Source organism: Chiloscyllium plagiosum, unplaced genomic scaffold (genome assembly GCF_037043375.1).
Source record: "Chiloscyllium plagiosum isolate Xiang-an unplaced genomic scaffold, Cpla_swu_hap1 HiC_scaffold_23, whole genome shotgun sequence".
In the NCBI taxonomy this organism is placed as follows: domain Eukaryota; kingdom Metazoa; phylum Chordata; class Chondrichthyes; order Orectolobiformes; family Hemiscylliidae; genus Chiloscyllium; species Chiloscyllium plagiosum.
This window is the reverse complement of record NW_028270161.1, coordinates 57547460-57566392: the sequence shown is the minus strand read 5'-3', so window position 1 is coordinate 57566392 and position 18933 is coordinate 57547460. Positions and strand designations below refer to the sequence as shown.

The window sequence follows — 18933 nt, the reverse complement described above, 5'->3', positions numbered from 1 at the left end:
AAGGTTAAAATGTCTAGGATTGTTTTCACTGGAAAGATGGTGGCTGAGAGGAGTTATGAGAGGCATAAATATGGTGGATAGTTAGAGGCTTTTTTTCCGTGGATGAAGTTTCAATTACAAGGGAGCACACGTTCAAAGTGAGAGGGGTAAGTTTAAGGGAGATGTGGTAGGGAAGGTTTTCACACCGACAGTGGTAGGAGCCTGGAACGGACTGCCAGAAGAGGTGGTGAGAGCAGGTATGTTGGTGACATTTAAGAGACATCTGGATGGTTACATGAATAGGGAAGGAATAGAGGGATATTAACTGAATAAGGGCAGAAGGTTGTTTTTTTAGTTTAATGAGGTGCAGGTTTAGAGGGCCAAAGGGCCTGTTCTTCTCTTTGTTCTTTGTCAGTAGATTAGATTAGATTAGATTCTCTACAGTGTGGAAACAGGCCCTTCGGCCCAACAAGTAGATGAAGTTCGATGTGGAAAAGTGTGAGGTGATACACTGTAGTAGAAAGAAATTTGGCAGAAAATATAAAAATGTGGTTACAATACTTAAGGGGGTGTAGGAACAGAGGGACCTGGGAGTATATGTCTACAGATTATTAAAGGTGGCAGGACAGTGGAGACAGCACTTAATAAAACATACAGCATCCTTGGCTTTATTATTAGGAGCACAGAATAAGATGATGCTGAACTTACAGAAGATATTTGTTAGACCTCAACTGGAGAACTGTGTACCATCCTAGGCATCACAGTATGCAAAGGACATGATCACTTTTGAGAAAGTGCAGAGAGTACAATATTTACAAACTGGTCCCAGAGATGAGAGACTTCAGTGATGAGGATAGGTTGAAGAGGTTGGATGGGCTGTTCTTCATGAAAAAGAGACAGCGAAGAGGAGATCTGATGGATGTTCCCAAAATCAAGAGAGGTCTAGACAGAGTAGAAAGGGAGAAGCTGTCCCCGCTTATAGAAGGATCAAGGATTAGAGGGCACAGGTTTCATGTGATTTGCAAATATAACAACAGTGATGTGAGAAAAAGCTTTTTCACTCAACAAGTAGTTAAAGACTGGTATGTACTGTCTGGAACTGAGGTGGAGGCAGGTTCAATGAGAACATTCAGGAGGGCATTGGGTGATGCTTTAAATAGGAGCAACATGCAAGGATATGGGGAAAAAGGCACGTGTATGGTCACAAAGTCATGAGGCTCACTGAATCGCCTTTGGTTGCATGAAGGGCTGAATGGCCACCTATGACTCTGTAACATTTCTGGGATCTTCAAAGAAAGAAAAACTTGCCTTTATATCGCACCTTCGATAACCACTGGCAGTCTAAATGTGCTTTACAAACAATGATGGACTTCTTGAATAGTAGTCACTACTGTAATGTAGAAAACATGGCAGCCAATCTGTGCACAGCAAGCTCCCACAAACAGCAAAGTGATAATAAGTGGATAAGAAGATTGAGGGATAAATGTTGACCAAGACACAAGGAAGAACTCCATGTTTTTCTTTGTAACAAAACCACAGGATCTTTTAGGTATATTGAGGAAGACTGATAGGGCCTTGATCTTTCCACTAAAGTCTGCATCTTGCAAATTATCACACTACCGACAGCGCCACAGCTTAATCCTTAGGAAAGGAAAGCGAAGAAAATGAGGTGGTGGTTTTAAACTACATTAGGATGAAGGATAGGTTTGTTGAGGAGAGGATGATGACAGCAGATTTGAAGGACTAGGGAAACAGGCGTAAGGAAAAGGGAATCATGAGCAAAATCAGGAAGCAAGTAAGGAAGCTGAGTGTTCAACAGTTTGTTTAAAAGAGGATTGTGGAGGGAGGAGTGGGTCTTATGAGCAAGAGCACGTAAGAGAAGACAGTGCAGGAGGTGGGGTGGAATCTAAAGACAGACTCAAGTTCAGGCGGGTAAATGTTGCAGATGTTTGTCACAATGACTTAGGAGAGAGAGAGAGACAGAGAATGCACGGGAGAAGAAGCTGAACAAACGACTTCAATGTAAAAGCATTAAACTACAATGGAAAAATGGCATTATAAACTTACCGGTCATTCTGACAAATTAATCAACATCTACGGAGCAGTATGATGATACATTAATTTATCCATCATCGTACAAAACAAATTCAATAAGCAGCATCCCATAAATAATGATTTCTTCAGGTTTTCACAAGGTACTGATGGTCAGTCCTTATATTCCATATGCTTCAATTATTATATTTTTCTATTCATCCATCCAACTCCAATTCAGGCATCTTTCTTTCAACTACCCATCCAGCTCTTTCTCTCTCTTCATTTATCACTCATTTCATCCATTTATCCATTCTCTACACCATTCCATTTACATTCCCTGATCATCCCTCCAGCCCAGATATCTGTCTATCCAACCCTTCCTCAAAACCATCCTCTGCAGACCAAGAGAAATCACTTAGAAAAAGAGAAAAGAGAAAAGGAGCAGGACCAAGAGTGATTAGTCATTTTGTAGAAATGCTTTGAAATTTTAACAAAACGTACATTAAATACTCACCAATGATGAAAAGGAGCAGCATAACAGGTATCAAAATCAGTATAGCAAAAATGGACTTGTTGCTGGTTGGTGAGCTTAAATGTTTCACATAATCACCGACTTTCACCTAATAAGAAAACACAATTTTAACGTATTTGGGATGTATTCTACCACATTCCACCAATTTAACCTGAGTTATATAAACAGGTGTGAAGTCACTAAAAGGAAATATTTATGATTTGACCAGAGAAATTACTCTTCAATATTTATGATGAATGTTCTCTGACTAGATATGCCTTCTGGGGTGTGCAGAATAATGGAGGAGGCATTCCCAGGGCTCAGAATGGAGCAAGGTTCATTTTGGAGCTCAGTATGGTGCAAGGTTTTGGCTTGGTGAGCAGACTGCCTGTCTGGGTTACTTTTAACTTTGGGGCCTCACTTACATCCTATTGGTCAGCTGCACATCTTCAGGATGGGTGAAGAAAGGTCATCAGTTATTTGCCAATGGTTGAAGACAAAGAGATCCCGTGGCACAGTAGGTACACCACTACCACTGAACCAAGTGCACCAGTTTCAAGTCCTCCTCCAGGACTTGATGACCAAGGAAATTTGTAACATGGGCCAAATAGTGAGTTTCAGCTCATAAATCCTTCCAAAACATGCCAATGGCAGGCAGTAAGAGTGGGAGAGATTCCTCGGCAGGTTGGAGGCTCATCCATTTCTATCCATGGCTCTAGCCACAACATTGTTGTTTTCCTTTATTGGGGCGTGCCCGGCATTTGTTGCAGAGAATTGAGGAGCTAACAAATAGGAAGGCAGATGCAGGAGAAGTGGGTAAAAGGGGAACTTTTCAATAGGATCCCAATAATGAGAGTTTGGGAGAGAGCTATTGTAAACTGAGAAGGACAAAGAGACTTTCCAATGAAAGTCCATCGATTGCTGAAGGTAGCTACACAGGTATCTAAGGAAGCTTGCACTGGCATTGGAGAGGGTCCAGAGGATGTTCACAAGAATGATCTTGGGAATGAAGGGTTTGTCATATGAGAAGCGGTTGAGGACTCTGGGTCTGTACTTGAAACCTACAGAATACAGGTAACCCTGGATTGGGTGGACATGGAGAAACTGTTTCTGCTAGCAGAAGAGACTAGGAACCAAGGTCATAGCTTCAGAGTGAAGGGACAACCCTTTAGAACTGAGATGAGTAGGAATTTCTCCAGTCAGAAGGTAGTTAATATGAGGAACTTATTGCCACAGAAAGCTGTAGAGGCCAAGTTATTATGGATTCAAGTGTATTCAGAGATAAATAACTTCTGAATTAGTAAGGGGATCAAGGGGTTATGGGAAGAAGGCAGTAGAATTGGATTGAGAAATATATCAGGCATAATCAAATGGCACATTCAATGGGCTGACTGGCCAAATTCTGCTCCTATATATTATGGTCTTCAGGTAGATAAAGTGATCAAGAGGAGATTGAACAGTTTATCAATTTCACTAACACATTCCACACCGATCTGAAGTTCACCTGGACCATCTCAAACACCTCCCTCCCTTTCCTGGACCTCTCCATCTCCATCAACGGTGACCAACTCAACATGGACATCTTCTACAAACCTACCAACTCCCACAGCTATCTGGACTACAACTCCTCCCACCCTGCCTCCGTAAAAATGTTGTCCATTATTCCCAATTCCTCCACCTCCGCATTTCCCCCAGGGAAGACCAATTACACCACAGAACACACCAGACGGGCTCTTTCTTCAAAGACTTCAATTTCCCCACCCACATGGTTAATGGTGGCCTCCAGTGCATCTCATCCACTTCCCACACCTCCATCCTCGAACCCTACCCCTCCAACCACAACAAGGACAGAACGGCCCGGTCCTCACCTTCCATCCCACCAACCTCCGGATACATCACATCATCCTTCGCCATTTCTGTCAACTACAAATGGACCCCACCTCCAGAGATATATTTCCCTCCCTCCACATCTGCTTTCCGTTAACACCATTCCCTCCGCGACTCTTGTCAGGTCCACGCCACCGACCAACCCACCCTCCCTTCCCAACACCTTCTGCTGCCACCACAGGAATTACAAAACCTGCGCCCACACCTCTCCCCTCACCTCCATCCAAGGCCCCAAAGGACCCTTCCACATCCATCAGTGTTTTACCTGCACTCCCACACATGTCATTTACTGTATGCGTTGCTCCCGATGCAGTCTCTTCTACACTGGGGAGACAGGATGCCTACTTGCACAGTGCTTTAGAGAACATCTCTGGGACACACACACCAACCAACCCCACCACCCTACGGCTGAACACTTCAACTCACCCTCCCACTCCACCAAAGACATGCAGATCCTGGGCTCCTCCATCGCCACTCCCTCACCACCCAACACCTGGAGGAAGATCACCTCACCTTGGGACCCTCCAACCACACGGGATCAATGTGGATTTCACCAGTTTCCTCATTTCCTTTCTCCCCACCCTATCCGAGTTACAACCTTCCAGTTTGGCATCACCCTCATGACCTGTCCTACCTGAACATCTTCCTTCCCACTTATCCGCTCTACCCTCCTCTTTGACCTATCACATTCACCCCCACCTCCATCTACCTATCACATTCTCAGCTACCTTTCCTCCAGTCCCACACTCTTCCCATTTATTTCTCAGATCCCTTGGCTCACAAGCCTCATTCCTGATGAAGAGCTTATGGTTGAAACGTTGACTTTCCTGCTCCTTAGATGCTGCCTGATCTGCTGTGCTTTTCCAGCACCACACTCTCGACTCTGATCTCCAGCATCTGCAGTCCTCACTTCCTCCCACAGTGTCTGTGTCAGCTCTCTAAAGAAAGAACTATTCGATTTGTCCCATTCTCCTTCCCCAAAATCATGTAAATCTTCCCTTTTTGAGCATTTATCCAAACCCCTTTTGAAATTTACCATTGAATCTGCTTCCTCTAAATGTTCATGTTGTGGAGATGCCAATGTTGAACTGGGATGGACAAAGTCAGAAGTCACATGACACCAGGTTATAGTCCAACCTGGATTTATTTGAAATCACAAAGCTATCCCTTCGTCAGGTGGAGTGCCTGTTGGACTATAAACTGGTGTCATATGACTTCTGACCAAATATCCAATTCACTGGATAACAACATCTCATCTTTCTTCTAGAGCTTTTGCTGATTGCATTAAGTTTGTGAATCTCCTGCCAAAAGTTAACAGTCTTTCACTAGAATTCTATCCTAGTCCTTCATCAATCTTGAACTGATCCATCAAATCTCCTCTTCACTGTATCTTCTTTAAGTAATTATTCTGAGCTCTTTCTAAGGCCCTGATTGTCTTTCTAAAGGACTGTGGCCAGAATTGGACACAACACTCCCACTGAGGGCCAACCAGTGATTTGTGAAACAATCTGATCATACCCACCCCCTTGAACTTACTTCCACTTTGGATATTGAAGAGTTGGACTCATTCAGTTCACATTTTATCTTCTCTTCTGTCACCTCTATAATCTTACATTTTGTTCGACCTCCCTTGCTTCTCAGAACAGAAATTTTCACTTCGCTTTTGTCAAGTTGCAAATTATCTTTCTTTTTCTGTAAAATAAATAAGACAGGAAGGCTAGAGAGAGCCTTAAGACAAATGAGACCTGAAGAAGGGCCAAATAAGTGAGGAAATTAAATAATTTTTACCACCACAGATATCAAAGATTTTTGGTCATCAGAAGTCATTGAGAAATTGTAGAACTCAGGGTCCTCTTGGTATGTCATATTGATCTCTTGCTGCTTTATTATTGACATAGTGAATAACATGGGATGCGTATCCAGGATTCCCCTGCCCTTCACAGATGGTGTGTCACAGACCCAGACCAAATTACGACGTGTACAGTTCTGTCCCACAAACAGAGAAGATTGATATAGGATAAATAATGTAAAAGATTAACTTATGCATTTGCCATTAATATAAAAGTGAATCAGTTCCATTGCAACTAAATACAGTGAAGTCACTGTGAATCAAATCCAAGGGGTCCCACAAAATTGTGCTCAACGAAGCTTTGAAGGCTCCCACAGGACACAATTTGCCAACAAATGTTGGCAGCAAAAGCTGGAAGAACAGCACCTCATTTTCCACGAGGGCACCCTGCAGCCTTCTGGACTCAATATTGAGTTCAACAACTTCAGGGCTTGAGCTCGCCTATGTCCTTACCCCAACCCCCACACACCAGGCCTTGTTATCACATCATTTGCTAAACACACAACCTGTTGTTAGACACTAACATTAATAGCCAGTCACTCACCCTGCCTGATCATTATCCACTCATGTGCCTCTCCAACTGTCCTCTCTCTCTTTGGGCTCTATCCCCACCTATCATTTACTCCTTAGCCCCTCTATCACCCTATCTTCTGCATAAAAGCCAATATTTTCCAAGCTACCATCACTTCTGAGGAAGAGTCACTGGATCCGAAATGTTAACTCTGATTACTCTCCACAGATGCTGCCAAACCTGTTGAACTTTTCCAGCAATTTCTATTTTGGTTGCAAACAAATGTGCCTGTCCGGCATTCTGTTTTGGAATGGTCGACAAACTCAATGATAGAATCTCCCACTTTGCCACATCAACTTCACTTGCTCTCTGATAGGCAGAATTTTAAACTTTACACCTGCTCACAGGATTTAGGTTTCTCCACAGCGAGATTTCAGTGTCAAATGGGTTATTTTTCTGTCCAGGGTCCCAAGGCTCTTGTGTGGGCATTGCTGTGGTGCAGTTGGTTGCTGTAGTCTTGTGGCAGGCTTAAACTAATCCAGAGTCAGTTAATTCAGAATTTCCATTTATTGCAGACATCATAGAATCATAGAGATGTACAGCACCGAAACAGACCCTTTGGTCCAACCTGTCTCTGCCGACATCCTAAATTAATCTAATCCCATTTGCTAGCACTTGGCCCATATCTCTCTAAATTCATATACCCATCCAGATGCCTTTTAAATGCTGTAATCGTACCAGCCTTCACCTTTTGTCAATGTTGTTCAGGAGAATACTGAGATACAGGCTATAAGACTAGGTGGGATTGAGGTTCATAAGGAGAAGGTGTTACCAATTTTAGAAAGTGTGAAAATAGATAAATCCCCTGGGCCAGATAGGATTTATCCTAGGATTCTCTGGGAAGTTGGGAAAGAGATTGCAGAGCCTTTGGCTTTGATCTTTATGTCATCATTGTCTACAGGAATAGTGCCAGAATTCTGAAAGATAGCAAATGTACTCCCCTTGTTCAAGAAGGGGAGTAGAGACAACCCTGGTAATTATAGACCAGTGAGCCTTACTTCAGTTGTTGGTAAAGTGTTGGAAAGGATTATAAGAGATAGGATTTATATTCATCTAGAAAGGAATAAGTTGATTAGGGATTGTCAACATAATTTTGTGAGGGGTAGGTTGTGCCTCACAATCTTTATTGAGTTATTTGAAAAAGTGACCCAACAGGTGGACGAGGGTAAAGCAGTTGATGTGGTGCATTTGGATTTCAGTAAAGTGTTTGATAAGGTTCCCCACTGTACGCTATTGCAGAAAATACAGAGGCATGGCATTGAAAGTGATTTAGCAGTTTGGATCAAAGATTGGCTAGCTGTAAGAAGACTAAGGGTGGTGGTTGATTGGAAATGTTCATCCTGGAGTTCAGTTACTAATGGTATATGCAAGGATCTGTTTCGGGGCCACTACTGTTTGTCATTTTCACTAGTGACCTGGATGAGTGCATTGAAGGGTGGATTACTAAACTTGCGGATGACATTAAGGTTGGTAGAGTTGTGGATAGTACTGAAGGATGTTGCAGGCTACGGAGGGATGTAGATAAGCTGCAGAGCTGGGATGAGTAGTGGCAAATGGAGATTAATGCAAAAATGTGTGAGGTGATTCACTTTGGAAGGAGTAACAGGAATAGAGATTTCTGGGCTAATGGTAAGATTCTTGTTAGCGTGGATGAGCAGAGAGATCTCAGGGTCCATGTGCATAGATCCCTGAAAGTTGCCACCCAGGGTTGTTAAGAAGGTGTATGGTGTGTTAGTTGTTATTGGTAGAGAGGTTTAGTTTTGGAGCCACAAGATCATGCTACAGCTGTACAAAACTCTGGTGCGGCCACACTTGAAGTATTGCAAACAGTTCTGGTTGTCACATTATAGGAAAGATGTGGAAGCTTTGGAAAGGGTGCAGAGGAGATTTACCAGGATGTTGCCTGGTATGGAGGGAAGGTCTTATGAGGAAAGGCTGAGGGATTTGAAGTTGTTTTCATTAGAGAGACGAAGGTTGAGAGGTGACTTAATTGAGGCATACAAGATAATTAGAGGGTTAGATAGGGTGGATAGAGAGAGCTTGTTTCCTTGAATGGTGATGGCTAGCATGAGGGGAATAACGTTAAATTGAGGGATGATAGATATTAGACAGATGTCAGAGGTAGATTCTTTACTCAGAGAGTAGTAAGGGAGTGGAATGCACTGCCTGCAATGGTAGTAGACTTGCCAACTTTAAGGTTATCGACATGGTCATTGGATAAACAAATGGATGATAATGGAATAGTGTAGGGTAGATGGGCTTCAGATTGGTTTCACAGGTCAGTGCAACATTGAGGGCTGAAGAGCCTGTACTGTGCTGTAATGTTCTATGTTCTTCTTTGGCAGTTCATTCCATACACGCACTGCACTCTGTGTGGAAAGGATCCCCCTTAGGTCTGTTTTAAATCTTTCCCCTCTCACCATAAATCCATGTCTGCTAGCTTTGCATTTTCCCACCCTGGCAAAAAAGGCCTTGGCTATTCAGCCTATCCATGCCCCTCATTTTTGTATAAACCTCTGTAAGGTCACCCCTTCAGCCTCTGATGCTCCAGGGAAGATAGCCCCAACCTATTCAGTTACTCCCTATAGCTCAAACACTCCAACCCTGGCAACATCATTCCACTGATTTTGTCATTTTGTCACCAGGAATGATTGACAGTCAGCAGAACTGGAGTTTCACGTTATCCAAATTTGACTCAATGAGATCTCACTATACTTTATTTGTGATTAACTGAGGAAAGCTCCAGTTACTGAAAATCAAATGAACTCACAATTAGATCCTTGGAGTTTCTTGTTAACGAAATTTGCATCCATTCAACCACGTCTAAGTTAATGCCACTTATTGTAATGGCTCGGCCTCCACTGGAAAAAGCAAATTTGGTGTGTCAATACAAAATAAATGTCAGCAGACAACATGGTTATTGGGGCCTTGAGCTGTTTTTGGTATGCTTTTATTCAAGGATATTTTGGTGTAATACTCTATGAAAAGATGCTGTATCAGAGTCTGAAGACTTTTCTACGTAACTCTTTCTAAACAGATTTTAGCTATGTACTGTCTGGCCATCATCATGTGATCACGACATTATCATTTACATAACTTCCAATGAACATGCTCAACATTTAACCTTTTACCCTGCAGTCCCAGGATCCTTCTGTGTAGGATCTGTAATTTGACATTGGGATCACCCTTCTTTTGATTTTTTTTTCTCCTACAATGCAGGTAGAGACCATTCGACCCATTAAGTCTGCACCAACCAGATGAAAAGCATTTACCATGACTATCCGCCTATGGGACAACTCTGCATGGCCAATCCACATCTTTGGATTGTGCAGGAAACCAGAGCACCTGCAAGGGCACAGACACGGGGAGAATGTGAAAACTCCACAGAGACAGTCATAGAGTTGACCAAGGGTGGAATTGAACCTGGGACCCTGGCGTTGTGAGGCAGCAGTGCTAACCACAGAACCACCATTTTGAATTTGATATTTTCAAAGAAATTGTGCAGACCTGATTTAAAATGAAGCTGTTGCATGTATATTGATATATCCCAAAGTCATATGATTAGAGGTTTTATAGTTACTTATGGACTGATATGTATTTTTACTTTATCCATTCACGTTTTTTTGATAAATTTCAAATATGGCATCTAAATAATTGTATCATTTTGTTCATTCATGGGGTATGGGCCAGGGTTTCATGTTGATCCCTAATTGTACTTAAGAAAGTAGCCTTTCTGAATCAGTACAGTGTGCAGGGACACTTAGTGCCACTGGGAAGGGAGTTACAGGATTTTGACCCAGTGACACTGAAGGAAAGGTGATATATTTCCAAACCAGGAGAGTGAGTGGCGTGGAAGCGAATTTGCAGGTGATGCTGCTATGGGACTTTGGGCATTCGTGGCACGGTTTACAAAAATGTGAGCAATCAGACATTTATAAGTGACGGTTTATTAAGAAGCAGCAGTTTAAAAAAGTATACAACAGTAACAATTGAGGATGGTTCACTAATATTACAGCCTGATGTTTGCACAAAATGTGTCATCCTCATTAAAGTTATGAAGGCAGCATCTTGCTCTTTAGCTGAAGTCACAGAATCATAGAGATCTATTGCACAGATAAAGGCCCCTTGGCCCATCATAGCTGTGCTGGTCAAAAACAATCACCAATTATTCTGAATCTCATTTTCCAGCACTTGATTGATAATCTTGTATCCCTTGGCATCACAAGTGTGCTTCTAAATACTTCTTGAATGTTGAGGGTTTTTGCCTGTACAAACTTTACAGGCAGTGAGCTCCAGATTCCTGCCACCCTCTGGGTGAGACTATTTTTTCTCACATTCCCTCTAAACCTTGCCTTAAAGTCACTGATCCCTCCATCAATGAGAAAAGTTTCTTCCTGTCTTCCTATCTATACGCCTCATAATTATTTACATCTCAATCATGTTTCCTCTTAATCTCCTCTGCTCTAAGGGAAACAGCCCCAGTCTGTCCAATCTCTCTTCAGAACTGAAACTCTAGCCAAAGCAAGATCGTGGCAAATCTCCTCTCCAGGGTTATCACATCCCTCCTATAATGTGAATTCCAGAACTACACACAATACTGCAGCTGTGACCTAACTAATGCCTTATGCAATTCCAATAGCATTCTCTACTCTTAACACTTATTCCTAAATAATAAAGGCAAATATAGCATATACTTTCTTAACCTCTTTATCCAGCTGTCCTGCTACTTTAAGGGACGGCTGTACATGCACACCAAGGTTCCTCTGATCCTTGGCACCTCTGAGTCCTACCATCCATCAAATATTCCCTTGCCTTGTTTGTCCTGTCCAAGTGCATCTCCTCACATTTATCTGGATTGAATTCTATTTGCTGCTGATCAGTCCATCTGACCAGCACATCCACATCTTCTTGTAGGTGAAAGTGGGTACTGCAGATGCTGGACATTAGAGTCGAGAGTGTGGTGCTGGAAAAGCGCAGCAGATCAGGGAGCATCCGAAGAGCAGGAAAATCGACGTTTCGGGCAAAAGTCCTTCATCAGGATTCCTGATGTGCTTTTCCAGCACCACTCATATCTTTTTGTAGCCTAAGGCTATCCTGCTCACTACTTACCGACCCTCCAAACTTACTGATAATCCCTCCTATATTCAAGTCTAAATCATTTATAGAAACCACAAACAGCAAGGGTGCCAAGACTATCCCCTGTGTGATGCCACTGAACCTCCAGTCAGAAAAATATCTCGCAACCATCACGCTCTGCTTCTTGCCCATCAGCCAATTGTGGATCCAATTAAACAAATTTCCTTGGATCACATGGCCTTCTATCTTTGCTCTCACTCTCCCATGTAGCACCTTATCAAAGCCTTGCTGAAGTCCAAAGAAACTACATCAGATGGATTTCCCTCATGAACACATATGTTCATCTCTTTGAAAAGTTCAAACTGGTCAGACATGACCTCCCTTAACAAAACCATGCCAACTGTTCTTGATTAATTCCTGCCTCTCCAAATGCAGATTAATTCAGTTCCTCAGAATTACTTCCACTGGTTTATCCACTACCGGGCCTGTAGTTTCCTGGTTTGTCCCTTGCTCCTTTCTTGAATAATGGTATCACATTGGCTGTCCACCAGTCCTCTGTCATCTCTCCTTAGGTAGACAGGAATTGAACATTTTTGCAAGTGCCCATGCTATTTCCTGCCTTGCCTCACTCAACAACCTGGTACACATTTCACCTGGCCCTGGAGATGTAACTTCTGCCGACCCACTCAAAAGCTCCTCATGGTTGCTGTTGATTTCTCGAATAAGAGACCACCTCCCTGCTTTCCATACCCATTCCATCCTTCTCACTACTGAACACCAACACAAAATATTCATTTAGAACCCTATCTTATGTTCTCTGGCCTCCCTTTTGAGATAGCAGTCACAACTGCCTGGCATTTGCTGATTTGTTGTGCTTGAGACTGTTTGATTCTAGTTAAGCATGGGGAGATGGCTGTTCCATGTTCTAAAACAAAAACAGAAATTGCTGGTGAAACTTAGCAGATCTGGCCACATATGTAGGAAGAAAACAAAGTTAATGTTCCGAGTCCAATGATTCTTCATTGGAACAGTTAGCAGTGAGGAAAATGTGGTATTTATGCTGAAGACAGAGTTTGTCGGGTGGAGGAGGTGGGGGGAGGTGGGGAAAGTGGAGATGGAGCCGAGAGAGAGAGAGAGAGAGAGAGAGAGAAATATGAAAGAGGTGGGTAAACAAGGAGACTGTGGACAGCAGGCCTGGACAGAGGAAAACCTGAATAAGTGATAATAAGAACTAAGAGGAGGAGAAAATGGGAGGGCAATACTGAAAGCAACCTATATAATGTGATAATAGGTCGAAGAGTAGGTGAAATGGCTAGTCTGTGCTGAAGGCAATTTATAACAGGACTGGGTGTGGGGATGAGTAAAAAACATGGAAGGATGGAATCAGGCTCAAAAGGTATTGAACTCAAATGATGAGTCCTAGAGGATGCAGGGTGGAAAATGAGATGTTGCTTTTCCAGCTTGCACTGGCTCACTGGAGCACTGCAACAGGCCTGCGACAGGGATATTGGCCAGGGACCACGGTGGTGTGTTGAAATAGCACGCTGAACTGGAAGCTCTGAGTCATTTTTGCGATCAGGATATGGGGAGTTCTGCGCAGCGGTCACCCAGTACACATTTTGTCTCCCCAGTGAATGCAGTACACTAGAATGAGTGAAGGGCAGGTAAATTGCAGCTTCACCCGGAAGGCGAGTATGGGGCCTTGGATAGTGAGGAGGGAGGAGGTAAATGGGCAGGTGTTTGCATGGGAAAATGCCATGGGAGTTGGGGAGATGTAAGGAGTGGAGCAAGACTTCCTGAAGGAAATGGTCCCTGCAGAATGTTGAAAAAGGAGGGGAGGGAAATATGTGTCTGGTCATGGTATCCGGCTGGAGGTGACAGAAATGGCAATCCTTTGGATGCAGAGGCTGTTGGGATGTTAAGTAAAGACCAAGTGAACCCTATCATTGTTGTGGGAGGGAAGGGAAGGGGTGAAATCGGAGTGCGGGTGATGGGTCAAACATGGCTAAGGGCCCTGTCAACTACACTGGTAGAGAATTCACAGCTGTGAAAAACAAGTGGACATTTCTGAGGGCCCCTGTGGATTGTGGCATTATCAGAAGAAATGTACTATAGATGAAGAAATGGTGAGACTGGGATGGAGTCCTTCCAGGAAGCAGGATGTGAGGGATGTGTAATCAGGGTAACTATGGAGTACGTGGGTTTGTAGTGGATATTGGTGGCCAGCCTTTCCCCAAAAATGGAAACAGAAATGTTGGGAAGGAGAAGGGAAGAGAGTAGTTGGAGATGGACCAAGTGAAGCTGAGGGCAGGATGGAAATTGGAAGTAAAATCCATAAATTCTTCCAGTTCAGAACGAGAGAGGGTAGCAGCACCCATGATGCCATCATTGTACTGGAGAAAGCATTGTGGGAGGGACTTGTATAGGACTGGAACAAGGAATGCTCCGTGTACTCTACAGAGATTGGCTACATGGCCACAACTTTGACCTGAAGAAGGTTTGCTGTTTGTTTACCAGACAAGTTACTGAAATGTTAATTGAATTTCAAGATCCGAATGGTTTGGAATTTGGCGCAGAACTCTGGGAAAGATGCAAGGTTCAAATACAAAATCGCCTGGAATAAGATTTGAAACAATCTAAACATACAATTCCTTGTCCTCCCACCCCCACCCCCACCAGGAAACCTACCTGACCCAGGAAACTGTTGGGTGCACCTTTGTAATGGAGATGTGTCTGACATAGTGCAGTACAGCAGATCTGTTCGCCATACAGCTTTTCTCAGAATCATACAACAAACACAGTATTTTTTTACCACGGGATGACTCTGGCAATGTGCATTTTATTGAGGTGTTACTCATAATAGTGCAGCTGCTCGATCTGGGTGAGAAAATACATTGTAGAACAATAATCATTAATAGTCACTGTTGAAACCTAATTTTTTTGTGATTGTTTTTATGATCACGTATCTCTGCTATACAAGAAAAATTCCTTAAACAGATTAAGTACATCATGGTTAGAGTCAGAACGACTGTTACTCTACGTTATAAACACTCTTCCTCTGTAAACAAAGCTAATGTGGATTGCGCATGCTTCACTTATCATTAGTCCAAAAATTGAAGCTATAATCTTTCAGGAGTAAAATAAGTTGATGGAAATGGCAAAATCTGCCCTCTGTCAGCATGACATACATTGTGGTCATGTTCATTGGAATAATAGAATCCCTCCAGTCTGGAAGCAGGCCATTCAGCCAATCAAGTCCACACCGACTCTCTGAAGGGCATCCCACCCAGACCCACCCCTCCTTGTAACCCTGCATTTTCCACTGCCAACTCAGCTAGCCTGCACATTCCTGGACATCGGGCAACTTTGCATGGCCAATCCACCTAACGTGCACATCTTTGGAATGTGGGAGGAAACTGGAGGGCCCAGCAGAAACCCACACAGACATATAGAGAATGTGCAAACTCCACATACACTGTCAACCAATGCTGGAATCGAAGCTGGGTCCCTGGTGCACTGTGGCTGCAGCTATAACCACTGAGCCCCTGAATCATCTGCAATACCTTGAGTAGATTCTCTGCCACCAATCCTTCTTATTGGCATTCTCTAATTTATTAGCAGCAAAAGGGGATGGATATCTGCACTTAATTTTCAGCAAATTTATGTGTAATATTAATAAATAGAATAGGTTTATTACAGAGTACTTAATAGTTAGTTACATTATACATGAGTTACATAATAGTCTCTTGTGAGACTTCAGACTGGACTTCAGACTAAGTACACATTACTGTTAACTACTGGCAACTGATCCTGCAACACTGATTAACATCGACACACACATTAGCTCCTCCCAAGATCATTCCTTTATATACTGATGGGTGGGGTTTACAATGAATGTCAATTAACCCTTTCAGGTTCTAATTGTCTTAAACAGTTGAAGTTTGGAACTTTCTTCACCAAAAGGCTGTTATTGCTCAATCAAGTGTTAATGTTATACCTGGTATTGATAGATTTTTGAAAGCAATATAAGACAAAGGTCAGTGTGGGTCACAGATGACTTCATTGGAGGGTCGACATCTTGCCCAATTTCATTTCTTTCATGTCATTGCACTAAGTCAAAGAATTATCAAAACAAATCTAAGTATTCTTCTTACTTTGTTCCAATTTTGCACTTACTTGGCTGTAATGAAATCATTTATTCCATTAATGTGAATCTTAGCACTCGCTCCAACATCTAGACCAGTCCCAGTGATGGTGACCCTGGTTCCCCCAGAAATATATACACGGTTCGGTGTCACAGCCGTAACAACTGGTTCCTGATTAAAAAACAGGTTTAGTAATCATGATCGCTTAGAAAAGGAAACCTCTATAGCACCTTTCATGACCTCAGGATGTCCCAAAATACTTTTCAGCCACCTAAGTACTTGTGAAGTGCAGTTGGTCTTATAATGTAGGTAACAAGGGGAAATCAATTGGCGTCTACAAAAGACAGTGTGAAAAATGATGAAATAATCAATTTTTCAGTGATGTTGGCCAAAGAATAAATATTGTCTAAGATCCCGGGTAGAATTGAATTGTTCTTCACGTTGTACTACAGGATTTTTGTACCCTCCTGAAAGGTTTCAGTATAATGTGTGATCTGACTGATAGCACAAACGACACTGTATCACTCCCTCACTGCTGTGTCAACCTTGATTATTTGCTTTGAACCCATAAATCTTCTGGTTCAGCCAGGGACATTAGATTAGATTACTTACAGTGTGGAAACAGGCCCTTCAGCCCAACAAGTCCACACCGACCCGCCGAAGCGCAACCCACCCATACCCCTTACCTAACACTACGGGCAATTTAGCATGGCCAATTCACCTGACCTGCACATCTTTGGACCGTGGGAGGAAACCGGAGCACCCGGAGGAAACCCATGCAGACACGGGGAGAATGTGCAAACTCCACACAGTCAGTCGCCTGAGGCGGGAATTGAACCCGGGTCTCTGGCGCTGTGAGGCAGCAGTGCTAACCACTGTGCCACCGTGCCGCCCTTGCTATTAGCTGAACCACAGCAAATACTTTCCTAGTCACCCTCTTTATTTGACTGGGAGAAAGTGAGGGCTGCAGATGCTGAAGGTCAGAGTCAAAACGTGTGTTGCTGGAAAAGCACAGCTGGTTGGGCCGCATCCAAGGAGCAGGAGAGTCGACGTTTTGAGCATAAAGTTTTCATCAGGAATGTGGGCTGTATTTGACACCATAATGTCAAATCCTTTACAGGCTCATCGATTAACTGCAAATAAGTAATCAAATGTACTTCTACCACATTCAAATGACTATTGGAACAAGGCCTAAACTTTATAAGAGCTATATAAGATATACAACATGGGAATTTTGCAGGCATCTCCAGATGTTTATAGTCCAATTGAATTTTCTCTTATTCCTTCTGCCTAATAGAAACAGAAAATAGGAATGAGAGTAGGCCATTCGGCCCTTCAAGCCCGCTCCATTCTTCAATACGATCATTGCTGATCATCAAACTCTGTTGCCTATTTCCATTTTTTCCGCACACTCTCTGATCCCTTTAGCCTAAGAACTATATCTAACTCCTTTTTGAAAACCTTAAATGTTTTGACCTCAACCACTTTCTGAGGCAAATAATTCCACAGGCTCTAGGTGGAGAAATTTCCCCTCATTTCAGTCCTAAATGGCCTACCCCATATTCTGAGACTGGGACCCCTGGTACTGGATTCCTTGGTCATCAGGAACATCCTTCTTGTGTTTACCCTGTCTAATCCTGTTAGAAGTTTGTACGCTTCCATGAGATGTCCCCGCTCATTCTTATAAACGCCAGAGAATATAAACCTAACTGATCCAGCCTCTCAGTCCTGCCATCCCAGGAATCAGTCTAGTAAACCTTTGTTGCATTCCCCCATCGCCTGAACATCCTTCCTCAGGTAAGGAGACCATAGCCACACACAACACTCGAGGTGTTGTCCCACCAAGGCCCTGTACAATTAGAGTGAGACATTACTGCTTCTGTACTCAAATCCACTCACTGTGAAGGCCAACATACCATTTGCTTTCTTTGCAACATGTTAATTGTTACGATACTCTCACTTTAAAAAGGTTATTTTGTCCCTGGTTTATTGAAGAGAGGTTGTAAAGGCAGAGCTGCTGAAGAGTCTAAGTTTTCAGAGGCCTTTGGATTTTCTTAAAACAGTTTAACAATGGAAGGGAAATGGCCATTTCACACAGTTCAGGCTTTCTAGATTTTTTTTTAGCTATAGCAGTCACAGGATGAGAGACCTCCGAAGAGTTCATGGAATCATAGGATCATAGAACCCTTATGGTGTGGAAACAGGCCATGAGGCCCAAGAAGTTCACACTGACCCTCGAGGAGTAACCCACCCAGACCCTTTCCTTTACCCTATTGCTCGAGTACAGCAGCAGTGATGTCTCACTGCAATTGTACAGGGCCTTGGTGAGACCACACCTGGAGTGTTATGTGTGGCTCTGGCCTCCTTATCTGAGGAAGGATGTTCAGGCGATGGAGGGAGTGCAGCGAAGGTTTACCAGACTGATTCCTGGGATGGCAGGGCTGAGGGGCTGGATCAGTTAGGATTATACTCTCTGGAGTTTAAAAGAATGAGTGGGGATATCTCATAGAAGCCTACAAAATTCTAACAGGATTAAAGTTGCAAGCTTCAGTAAAGGAGTCCTCTAACTTTCTCTGAAATCTCTCTGGATGTTGTTCCCTCCTGCCTGTAAGAATCTGTTTTTGAATTTACCTTTTTGCCAAGGGGTGTGTTTATGGAATGTTGCTGTATTGGAACAGTTAATTAGTAATAATTACTATATAAGGTCGGTTAAGATTTCCAATAATTAAGTGATTTAAATTCTGCTTTCCTTTGCTCGTGTTTTAACTGTAGTGTTTAAGTAAATTGTGTTTTACTTAAAGCCGAGTGGTTTGACCAGTTGCATCCAACCTGGAACACCCACTTCACATCTGCCTTTAAAATAAGAAAAGGTTAGGGTCTA

General features: G+C 42.9%; 1 protein-coding gene across 2 annotated transcripts in view; it reads right to left on the bottom strand.

The window, feature by feature from the left end:
- The window catches only part of plxnc1 (plexin C1), a 129813-nt gene that overhangs the window by 43940 nt on the left and 66940 nt on the right, over positions 1 to 18933 (bottom strand). The window contains exons 13-18 of one of the 2 annotated variants that reach the window (XM_043713333.2): positions 16084 to 16223; positions 14596 to 14784; positions 9602 to 9692; positions 6200 to 6397; positions 5948 to 6103; positions 2528 to 2633 (exon numbers count right to left, since the gene is read on the bottom strand). In XM_043713333.2, the coding sequence (XP_043569268.2) occupies positions 2528 to 2633; positions 5948 to 6103; positions 6200 to 6397; positions 9602 to 9692; positions 14596 to 14784; positions 16084 to 16223 (880 nt within the window). The remainder of the gene's footprint in view (positions 1 to 2527; positions 2634 to 5947; positions 6104 to 6199; positions 6398 to 9601; positions 9693 to 14595; positions 14785 to 16083; positions 16224 to 18933) is intronic. The other variant, XM_087999708.1, reaches the window with a different exon arrangement.